The sequence below is a fragment of the Calypte anna genome, chromosome 3 (assembly GCF_003957555.1).
Source record: "Calypte anna isolate BGI_N300 chromosome 3, bCalAnn1_v1.p, whole genome shotgun sequence".
Taxonomy (NCBI): Eukaryota; Metazoa; Chordata; class Aves; order Apodiformes; family Trochilidae; genus Calypte; species Calypte anna.
The window spans coordinates 61,356,182-61,368,692 of NC_044246.1; the positions used below are offsets into that span (position 1 = coordinate 61,356,182).

Consider the following 12,511-nt stretch of genomic DNA (forward strand, 5'->3'; position numbering starts at 1 on the left):
CTTTAAGAATGAGAAGTAAACTCTGTTAGAAAGTGAAGATAATGAAACTGCAGCAAATCAAGACTACAGGAATAAAGCTAGTAGTAAACACAGTAGTAAACAGATTAATCCAAACAAGCCTGACACATTTTCTGTGTACATTATGCAATCTGTGCAAATTCCACTAGTATCAACTATTTTTCCTTGAACAGGCTCTTTAAATACTGTTGAAAATAAAGTGTAAGCAAACGTCTTCAAAAATTACACATTTTATGCAGGGTGCAAATGATCCTTGTGATTTCTGCAGAATTATTTACATGCTTTAAATTACAGACATGTGGATGTTTGCTGAGGACACAAATCCTCATGCTGAACTACAGGAACATGCATGAAGCTTGAACATATTCCTTAGCAGCCTAAGGAAAACTCTTTGAAACTTCATGAAACACCATTTTTTGCAGTGATTTATGAGATAGGAAAACAATATAAATTCAAGAAATACTTCCACTAAATAAGAATACATTACTAGGACAAGAAGAACCTCTAAGAATAAATTAACATCCTGCTTTAAAAAAAAATAGAATCAGAAGCTATCAGAAATTTTTGAAATTTTTTTCATAGAGCGATTTTCACTCGGAGCTGCAAGATTTTATTTATCACAAGCATTCAGAATATAAAGGGTGCATACCATACGTAAAGATGTACTTGTATGTACAGTGAGGCATAATGTATATTCAATGTTCTGCATTTCATTCTAGAAAATCTTTGGAAAACATTTTTAAACCATCTTTTTCACAATTCTGTACATAAGAATAGCTGATACATGTTCTTTGAGTGAAAAACGAGCAAAAAAAAAAAAAGCTATCTAAAGCAAAAGTGTATTTAGTGACGAGAAATGGAAGCAAATTAAAAGAAAACAGCATTTCTTGTAACTCACCTGGCAGACATCACAGCGGCGCCCAATCACATTGGTTTTACATTGGCACTGGCCTGTCCGCGAGTCGCACATCTCAGAGAAGGAGCCATTGATGTGACAGTGACAGGCTACAGAGAAGAAAGGAGTTGTCAATGTATTTCCTGAAACACATGCTGTGACAAATATTTAGTGTGGCTTTTGCCACCCTGAGAAGCCAAGAAGGCCAGATAGAGTAGAGCAGGAAGGTGTTACTCCCGTATGGTGATAGCACACATTAACCTACCCATATCAAGGAAGAGTTTTTCTCCAAACTAAGAGTGAGAGATACTGCCTTGACTTCATAACCAATTTGATTCCTATGGGCCTCTCAAGTCAAAGAGAATGCTGAGGGTACATTACTGAGTTTGTGATGATGGACAAATAAGGCTTTAAAGCAGTAACAACTTTGCCTTTGTATTTTACTTAGTGCACATTTCTGGACCAAAGCTGTGGTGGGGAAGGCACCCATTCCATTAGGGGGAGCTGGTGATTTTGTTCCTGCATGTCTTTTTTTTCCAAGAGGAAAAATGATCTCTATGTTGACTAGCAATTTACTCTCTAAACCAGGGCTCCAACATGCATTTTGCCTTCCTATAATTCCCTGACTGCATATGTTGGCCTTTTAGTCATTTAGACATTTAGACATTTTCATTTTAAGAAACAGCTCCAACAGTGATCACATGGTGGTCATATACTTGCATGTCACAAGGTGCCATTTAAGATAAAACAGTTATCTTTTTTTTCTATATATAAACTATTACAACAGGAGTTTCATCATTACTTCATGGGATTTTCCAGTGCAAAAGGAAAGGATTATTTTCTCTTCTTCTGCCCAGTTTTGAGATATTTTTCAGAGGTCGCTTCTGTTAAATATAAGCGACTTCATGGCTTGCCAGTCTGTTCATAGCCTTATTTCTCAAATGTTTGCACAGATGTCTCATACTCTGGAGTAAGTACCAAAAATATATTGGGCTCTCTATCAGTCTGGTATCACCTTCAGAGATTTTGTACTCATTTTGTTTTGCTATATATTTGAAAAATGTAAACATTTTAAACACTTTTGCTGTAATTAACATAACTTCTTTTCCTTTTGCTCTCATTTTTCAACACTGAATCCATAATTTACCTCTTTCATCCTGTATACAGCCCTCCTACCATAATATTTATGTTCTGAAACTGCCAACACTTCAAACAGTACACAGTGATGAGCACCACATAAATATCTTTTGTGTGCCTTTCTAATTAAAATGGTCAGATGTGAAAGATGATGCCTAAGCCCAAACTCGCTAAACCACAATTCTTGATGCAAATTAACAGTATTTCACCACCCTTGTAGGCCTCAAACAACAAAGCCTGTCTTATCTGAATCATTTTACTTGCCAGACATATGATACCACAAGAATAAAAGAAAAAAAAATGTACACTGATTTTATAAACAGATTTTCTATTTATATTATATATTTCCACAGACAGCACGCCAGATATTCTTAAATTAGCCACAGATGACTGAGTGGTTAAGATAGAATTTGGGAGTCAAGACTTCGTTTTTCTTGGCCCTGGTAGTGCATACATACAGAAGAAACATGGACAGTACTATTCATCTGCTAAACTGTTACTCAATCTGATAAATTGCATTTATGCTACCAAAAGCCTTCCCATTCACTCACCTCTACTGGGAAAACTAGCTGTTGTTCAAACCTCTGAATGGTTGCTATTATACAATCAGCCTGTCAGAGAAATGTGTCTTGCTCCCAGAATGACACTGGTCAAGACTCCCCTCATTCTTCCTTGATTTGTATAAATATTTATGCGTTTGTACTTATAAGCAATCTACACATTTATTGGCCTCCAACAGTAGTACCTATGCACTAGCACACAGGCACACTTTAATATTTGTTTTAATTCATCTCATGTCACTTAGCTCTACTACCATCAGCACAACCTCCAGGTATTTGCTTCAGAACACTGTGCTGTTTCATACCGAAAAACCCCAATATACCTGAATCAAATCAAATAAGCCTAGGACATTTGCTCAGTGTTCTTAGATTTATTTTGTGCAGATACGCCAAGAAATTCAGAGATACTGTAGTGATATAAAGTTGTACTGTAATTTGAAATTGTTAATGTACATGGCAACAGCACTGAACTGAGAAAGAGCAAGAAACATTTCAAACAATAATCTGAAATCAAAATTCATGCTTTGCAATACTCTTGGATTTGGATTTTTAATAAGGAATGAAATTGAAAACAACAAAGTGAAGGCACAGTCCCTCTGATATTGTAGCTGCAGGGAAAACTTCATGGAAATCTAAGAGGAAATAAAAATTCATATGCAAAGAAGAAAACCTACATGAAAGAAAAAGAGTAGATAAATACAAGGTAACTCTGAGCACAAGGCTATGAATATATTAGAGGGCCCTCCTTGTCAGTGATACTAGCAACAAAAGGAAAGCTTGTAATTCTACATTAAATACGCATTTTTAATACTTGTTTTTAATTATACTTTTCTGAACTCTCCACATATTAAACCTTTTTCCCATGCAGCTGCCACTACTGTAGAAATCTTCAAAGCAACAGTCCTCTCAGTGCCTTAAGAAGGGTGACAAGGTACTGGAAGCTATGACTTTTGAAATGCAATTCTTTTTAAGTCACATTACACAGTTAACACCTTAACTTATATGACATCATTCATCCCAATCTGTTAGCTTGTGCAGAGAACACACATGATTGTTCAACTTTTATGCAATGTTGTATAAAGCAGATACAGAAAACATTAACACAGGTCTATGTCTTCATGGCTATCTATGATTTTATGTATGTCTTAGCTGAGAAATCTGGCAACATGCTGCAGCTCACTGGCTCCCATGCAGCCCTAAGTGGTTCAACAGAATTCAGTGGTCTTTCTGTCACACTTCAAGTCACTAATGAAGGAAATCCTGGGAACATATGGCAGAGGCTCAGACTTTAGTGCATGCATACATACTGCAGAATCAGTCCTTGTGTTCCTAGACACGCAGCATTTAGACAATGAACCACTCTTTTATTTGCATAATTCTATCCTGATAAAACATCTGAGTGTTATAACACTCAGTGGTGTTTCTCTAAGTGTATGCCAATGAAAGAAAAGTATTAAATCCTTGAAACACTGAAATACAACACTCTTCTCTTTCAGGAGTTTGCAGCCTAGTGTATTCCATTCCTCAGAATGGGGTTGGAAGTATGTGGGGAATGTTTTTAAGTTGCAACACATCTCCTGCCTAACTGCATTCTGAACTGTGCCAGAAATGATTCAGAGAAAGTCACTGCCTCCTAAAGAAGCAAAAGGTCCCACTCGTACCACATCTTCCAATTGCTCTTAATAATTTTTTGCATTCGCTATGGGAAAGTATGAGTGTGGGCTCATACTTAAACATGCTACCACTCAGTTGAGAAGTGGTAGCTTGCTGCAGTGCCAAGTCTCTTCCTCCAGAGCACCTTAAAAATATGTCAGGAGATTTTAGACCCTGCTTTGCAGGAAGTGGGAGAATCTTCCTCTGTAAGAGACAGAAGTTCCCATCTCTTACTGAGGTCATGTAGGTGGGGAGGAGGGGCTAAGTACTGCTAAAGTTGAATCCTAGTGTAACTTAAATAGCACCCCTTCCTTTCAGCACCAGTCCTACCAGTTAATTGCATTTCTCTGGATGGCTTACAGCTATTTTTTAGTGGACTGGTTTAACTTACTTGTATTTATTTTTTTAGATCTGACATTTAGTATAATCTTTTGAATGCATACAATGCTCTGTTCCAGTTTCTTTTCTGTTTCTGCTTCATTACTGCTTCAACTACAACAGGAGGCTTTTTAATAGGTTCTTTGTTCTACTTACATGGAAGTCACCCTTTCCAGATGCGGATCTCAGTAAAGCACTGCTGATATTAGAGGAGTGAATACACTGCATCATTCTTGAGCTCACACATATAAAGGCACAGTCTTCCTTTCAGGAAGATGGATACAAGATAGATCAATACTGTCAGGAGCAGTTAAAGTTCATGACTTACGTTGACAGTTTCTTGCATCAAGAGCATTGCCAAAATATCCATCAGCACACCTCTCACAAAATTGGCCTGTTGTACCTGGCTTACATATCAGGCAAGCACCAGACAAGCTGTCACAGCTGCCAGGAACGGAGAAGTCAAGGTTGTTATTACATTGGCATGGCTGGCAAGATCCTCCTGGTATTAAAGGTTGTCCAAAATAGCCTTCTGCACACCTAGGGTAAAAGATACCACCAGTTAGAACCCTTAAATAATTAGATATACTTAATTTTGTTGTCCGTTAATCACTGCAAATTATTTGATCTGCTTTGAAGGATTTCTTAAGCCTCTTTTTTCCCCCCCTCCTCCTTTTTAACAACACTGTAGATACACTACCAGCTGAAATCCTGCCAGTTCTGCCAGCAATTAGATTTCACTGGGAGAAAAATCTTGTCACTGGCACTGAAGACGAGACAAAGCATAATAAGAAATCTGTCTATTGGCACACTAGAGGAATTCAGGTCCATGTTAGATAAGGCTTTGTATTTCAACACATCATCTCTAGCACTTACCAGCAAACCTGGTGATTTTTTTCCCTCTACCTTAAAACTGGTACGATTTAGAAAAATAGATTTTAGAAAGTAATACAGATGTAAATTTGTTTACCTAAAAAGATCCTCCTCTGATTTAGCCATCCCCTGTTACACTGCATAGTCAGCTTTGTTTAATTACTGGTTTGTGTACAGGCACGTAACAAAAAAGATTGCTCCTTATCACAGGAACTGTGTTGGTGTGTACTATACCTTTTATGTTTTAACAAAGGTGTTTAAAAATATCCCCTTCTTTTCCACCTTGCCCACAAGCAACTTCCTGTGAGTATTGTGTAAAACAGGTTGGTGAATCTGACCTAACATGAGTGTTTATTTGCAGCAAATTTCTACTCATCTTGTAGCCTATTGCCCATTTTTATTTGTTTGCTTTCCCTTTCCATTACATTTTCTCACACTTCACAGTAAAAGCAACTTTTAGACAGTGAAGAAAAAGAAGAAAAAATGCCCAGTTCTGGCTAGTGAAGTTATTTATTTGCATCTCAGATGAACTCCCAATTAATATAATAGAAACAGAAAGTACATAAAACACATTGCATAAATTAATGTTTCCTACTACTGTGAAGTCAATTTTAATGCAGTTCTAATGTACATAGTTACCCTTTCTGCTTTCTAACAGTCCCAGACAGCATGGTTGAAGAAGGATTTTGGGTACTATCCTAATTGTGTGAATGCTGAGCTCCACTAAGCTTTCACTCTTGTCCCTCTATGATTATCAAGTTCACCCTTTTCCTTGCATCCAGAATATCTCATGAAGCTTCCAACTGGATCTTGAAGTAATCTAAACATTTATTAAGTATTATTCACTGTCATTAGCAAAGGTTATAAAACAGACTAGGGAGGAAATTATAGTTGAATCTAACTGGATAGTTTTTTGTAGTAAATTATTACAGAAAATACAGGGTTTTTTTCCTTCCCTTAATGGAAGAAAGAGCATAGATGAATAATACATATGAATAATCCAGTGTTTTAGGTCCATGTAAACACTAAAGAAAATTAATAAATTTCACAATCTAGCCCACTGTGCTTTCCTTTAGCATAGCCATCTCTCACAATAACCTACTCATAACAAAAATACACTAAAATCTTTTCAGTAGAATAATTTAGGCATTTTATTTTCAGAACTTGTCACAAATGTAGCCAGACATTGTACCTCCTTCTATTACCCACAAAAAAAAAAAAAAAAAGGATTATTTTTCCTTGGATGAAGGAACACACACACACAAAAAAGTTTTTTTTTGGAAATGATATCTCAGTTACAAATCCCAGGAATGTCTTAATACATGTAAAAATTAATAGTCATGTTTTATCAAAGTCAAAGAATAACTGGATGATTTATGCAGTTATCTTCCTACTTATGCAGTTATTTTACTTTACATAAAATGGATGACATGTAAAGTTCATCCACACTTATTGCTGAGACCTCTCTCACTTATTACTGGCATATTTGTCATAAATCTGTATCTTCTGGTAGTACTAATCTATATGACTTGACTTAATATGCATTCATTTTCCTCTTTCATTTAGGGGTTAGTTTTGTATCTGATAGCATTCACAGACACTTACCAAGCAGTTCACAGAAAAAAATACTCCAGGGATTTGTGAGACATGCACTGCTAATAATTTCCTTCTATTAATAGCAGGAGACCTTGATAGCCCTTCATACTCTCATCACTTTAGACTTTGCTACTTAAAATTAGCAAAACCCACTACTATCAACATAACTATTTTCTATTTATATACATTTGTAATGTCAAAAGAGGTTCAAGATACTACTGAAAGCAGTATCAAACCAGTTAAGATAAAGGAAAATTCTGTGCATGCATCTGTGTGTAAATTCTTCCCCTTTTTCTCCCATTTCTTCCCATTTTGCAGAGGAAGATTAAAAAAAATCCACTTGCACTAATTCCATCTTTATTCCCTCAAGGATACTTGTACTTCAGCTGCTCTTCTCAGAATCAAACCATTACATGCTTGTCAAGGTTCATATTAAAAAACCAACCAAACAAAAAACCTGAACAGTATACCAGATATGCCATGGAAAATTACATTTCTGTATTACACAAAACATATCTCAATTAGTGACTGCTAAGTACAACAGAACACCTCAGAGATGAAAATGAACAGCAGGACTAAAAGTAGTGAGGACAGATTGCCTCTATATTTTTCTTCTTCTATACTCATCTTTAGCCTCAAACAGAGATGCATCTGTGACTGACACTGCTTGTTTTTATTTGGCATAACTGGCATGAAATAAGGGCTACTATGTAAATATATTTGTACGTATATGCACTGGCCTTGGTTAGATGAAGTTAATTTTCATCACAGCAGGCTATATGGTGCTGTGCATATACACATATATATGTCTATATATATGTGTATATGCACAGCATATATAGGCACAGGCACAGGCCTATATATTTCTTTATATTTAATGGGGAAGAGTTGATTTATGATGCAAATCCAAACACTTTAAAGTCTGGAAATACTATTTTAACAGTTTCTTTGAAACTTCTGTGCATTCCACCTGTGTATGAAATCAGGTGAAAGCTCTGTGGAGAAATGGTCTTCGAACATGCAGTTAAAAATCTGGACTCTGTTGCACAAGAGAGATGTGATTGGTGAAGGATCAACTACAAGTCTCAAATTTCCAAACTTCAGAGTGCTTGCCTTTGCAGTCTGTAAACAATCTGGCAGAATACATTTGTAGCATCAGACGTCCCTATAGCCTTTTCCCATCAGCTCTGTAACACAGACATGCACTTTTGGCACTAGTGGAAGAATTGCACCAGCTAGAGGGAAGAGCAGGTTGAAGCCAAGGGACTCCCAGAAGACTCTGGATGGTGGCACTGTGTGCTCGACCTGAAGAAGGAGGCAGAGGGAAGGAAGAACCCAACCCAGCTCATCTTTTGACCCCATTGAAGTTACACTGACCTCTTATCTCTCCTTTTAGGATGAAGAGTTCATGGGAACCATATTCAGAAATGAAGGAGTGCTACAGGAGAAATTAGACCCTCACCCACATTGCTTCTTGTCCCTAAAACTGAGTGCTCTTGTCTATATCAAGACTGATGAGCTGGAAAATGCATATGGTAATCCTGTAAATCTGGTGGGCTCAAAGGACAGCTTTTTGATATTCTCATACGCCCTCTTTATGGCTTTAGGTCTGTGCTACCTCATACCCCCTGGGAAAGTGAGCGGTGAGCAAAGGAGGACTCGGCCTAAGTTGCTGAGGAAAAGGATTAAATGGGGAAGCTGGGCTTTCTCTGCAATTACAGATTTGTGGTAACTCCCAACAGAGTTTCTATCTGCAATTATTTTGACAGGGTTATGACCTGGACCTCTCAGAACATTGAACAATTTTGTAAACATTTTCCTGAAAAGTTTAAGTGAGAGAAGTAACATTTTTTTAAATTTTTTTTTTTTAAATTTTTTTTTACACTTTACAACTCAGGTATAAAAACATTTATATATATAAATAGATAAAATATTTTATAAATAAATAACACAATCTTATCTTCCTAGAGGGCAGAGGATCATTTTGGAGGCCAAATAATTATAGTACTACATTTGTTTACTTCATGATTCTGGGTACTTCATGATAATCTAGGACTGTTTAGGACTTACTGAATAATGTGGCTCAGATCATTTGTCACTTAGCTGTTGCTAAAATGAAAGAGACTTTCACAAACTCTTTTAGCAGTTTTACAATCACTATCAATAGCAGAAGGCAACATGCTTTCTCCTGTTCATTGTTATTGACAAGTGTGGGCATTTCCAAGCAACTTGTTACAATGAAAAGCAAATAGTTCTATGAGCATTGGAATGAATGACCTTGTTTTGAATACATTTATATCTCATAGTTACAATGCTAAGGGCTGATTATTTGCTGCAGGATGTTGCTATTCAGCAGAGAGTAATCCCTCAGGCTACAGCAGTGCTTTTTTCCTTGCCCTGTGAAAGTTTTCTTATGGGCAGAAAATTTAATAAACTCTCTCTGCCTCTCATTCTCTCTCCCTCTCTCATGTATTCTTTGCTGTTTAATCAGGTGTGAGTTCACACAGTGTTCTCCTTCTTAGCTATGACATGTCCCGATCTATTAACCTCTATTCAGCCACTTCTTTTCACGAAACCTTCAAGAATAATGATTTTCTTCAAGACCTCCTACCCTTCTGTCAAATTTGGTTGACATTGACCCACAAGTTCAAATGTCTTTGTGGGCAGCCATGCATAAAAACATGCATAAAAACATCACAGTAGCCTCATTTCCTTAGGAAATCAGGCTAAAATACAAGTCTTATTCAATAGAAAATACAAGCCACTTATTCAGATTCTGTTCCATTGCATGTACAGCCTGTGCTCCACTCAAAAATAGCACTTGTTGCTAATGGAAGCTGTCAATGGCCCTGCATTGACAAACTGCCACCGAAGAGCTCTTGATGTGATTTATTCTTGCCATCATTAATTTCACAGCCCACTAGCTGAAAGAAGGTGATGACTTCCCAGATAGACAGGGAAAGACAAGCAGAAATAGCATCCAGCACGAGCAGACTCTGTGGTGATGGGTGGAAACAGGTGACAGCCTGCACGCTCAATTTAGGACAGATATAGCACAACAGAGGATTTAAAAGGAAGTAGTTGTAAATGTTAATTTTGGGAAGATAAGACTCGGGGGTGATTCATGGCATGTGGTCAGCTTCTTGCTTTTCTTGTTGACTGTTCCTCTTTTCCTCATCTCAGCTTGAATGTTATAAACCTTCTTTCGGAGGCCTTATCTGTTTTTAGGGTTTGCATTGCAAAAGTAATGTAAGTTATCAAAAGTCATGAAAGTGCAGAATGGTAAAAGCTGACTAAGAAACAGAAATGCCATGTTTTCAAGACCCATATAACTGTCTACCCAGGTGTTAGACTGTTATCTGGCTCCCCCACCCCCTGTTAGAAATTTTCAGGGTCACAGGGGACTGGGATCACAGAGCCAAAGCTGATTCATCATAACCTCCAAACAACGAGCAAAGTGTCCTGGCACACTGAGTGGTTTTGAACAGTCTCATCCATGTGAAATCTCAAGGGATGGAAAGGCGTGCAGACACAGTCATGATATCCTTTGTCTATGAGGTCTCACCTTCGGTGGAAGGGGGTTCCCAGGAGCTTAGCACCAGCACTCATGCTGGGCTTCTGTTTCACTTAAATTCTCTACGTGATCCTTTCAGAATAACAGGATATAAGAAAGGGGGAAGACTTTCTCTCTCACTATTAACATGTCACTCAGATCTCTCACAGCCAGACCAGACATTTTTTTTGTCTTTTGTAGAGATTGTAATGAAGTGTAGGAAATATATATTGAGCTTTTCTATGTATTTGAGAAAGATAAAATGTCTTTTTTGTCATTGAAACTTAGCTTGCTCTGTTTGGTAAATTAAGACTGCAACAGGCAACTAGAAGCAATAACAGGGTAGAAGAGTCTTATTAAAAATAATAAAACCAACAAATAACGTAATAGTAGAGCTGTATTTTTATTGCATATTAACTTCTCTAAAAGAGGCATCAATAATTTATTGCATACTTGATTCACCACGCTCTAAGCATTCAAATGCTTAGATCAAAAAGAGATGAAACAATCATAAAAATCTCAGAAGAATGAAAGATAGAAGCATAATTTAAAAGAGACATTTACTTCACAGCAAATGCTTCTTGGAATTTTTGCACTTTACCATAAAGTAACAAAAGCACTAGAAATACGGAACATGGACACAATATTAGAAGCAGACGCACAAGGATTTCCTCAGTGAGTTTCAGAATACAGTAATGGGGATGAGAAGGGGAAGTAACAAAAAGGTAGAACAGCTTCCATGTGATCAAAAGTTTTGTTTCATATCTTACATGGTTAAATGCATGGTGCATGCTTACCTTTCACAGCGTGGTCCCACGTACCCAGCTGGGCATTCATCGCATATTAATCCACGACTTCGGTCAAAATGGCATGTAGGGCTAAAGCTGTGTTGTTGATAGTGGGTAAGAAGGGGGACAAGGAAGAAATACAAAGAAAAGATGGTTAGCAGCATGGCTCTCTCCCCCCCCCTTCAGAGAGAGATCATTAATTTGCAAAACAGTGGACAGAAAAAATAATTCTGGTCTGGGACACGGGGCTTAAGTTTGACTCCAGCAAATAGAATTTGGAATGACTCTGCTATTTCTGCAACACTGAATATAGAGTAATGGATGGCAGCATCCCAATAGCCTGTTATTACAGGGCTTGAGCCTGCCACCAAGTGCTCTGGATACCGTTAAAAAGTCAGGAATGTACAGCTGTTTGTTTGTGCCCCCCAGGGACTGGCAAAACAGCCTATGCCATAATGTGGCCCCTGTAGAAAATCTTCCTGAAGAACAACAGATTTGAAAGCTTAGTTAACTTTGTGTATAACCGGCTGTGAAAAGAACCCAGTGAACAAGAAAGGGGAGGAGCAAAAAGGGAAATATTTGGTGCAGCTTCCCAGAGTGTATTTGAGTAAACAGAGTGCCAGTGACCTCAAGCAACAGGACAGACAGGCACGCTGAAGTTTAAGAATAGCTTGCAGAGCAGAAAGCTTTACCTCTTTGCTATGCTCTCCTTATTTTTAGCAATTTTTTTTTTTTAACAAATAGGGATGGAGTAGGCATTTGCAAGGTCCACATATTGATGCAAGTGTTTAACTCTGAACTGTGCTCCTTCACTATTCAGAATTTTGCTTTCCATAATATTTCTCCCTTAAAACTTTTGCAAGAAAATCTCTTGACAATCTAAAAGACACCACACAGAAGAAAAGGCAACCTATTCTTCCATCATTCCGAAATGATTATTAGAGACAGGGTCATAGGGCCTCATCTAAAGAATGGTAATCAATTCTGGTCAACCAAATAAAAAAGTTTAAAAAGGAGGGTGGAAAAGAAGAGAATGGGAACAGGTGCGTAGTGGAGTGAC

General features: G+C 37.5%; 1 protein-coding gene across 1 annotated transcript in view; it reads right to left on the reverse strand.

The window, feature by feature from the left end:
* Window positions 1-12,511, reverse strand: part of LAMA2 (laminin subunit alpha 2) — a 352,582-nt gene that overhangs the window by 126,593 nt on the left and 213,478 nt on the right. Inside the window, 3 exon segments of the mRNA XM_030447547.1 lie at window positions 917-1,023; window positions 4,970-5,181; window positions 11,461-11,547. Of these exon segments, the coding sequence (XP_030303407.1) occupies window positions 917-1,023; window positions 4,970-5,181; window positions 11,461-11,547 (406 nt within the window).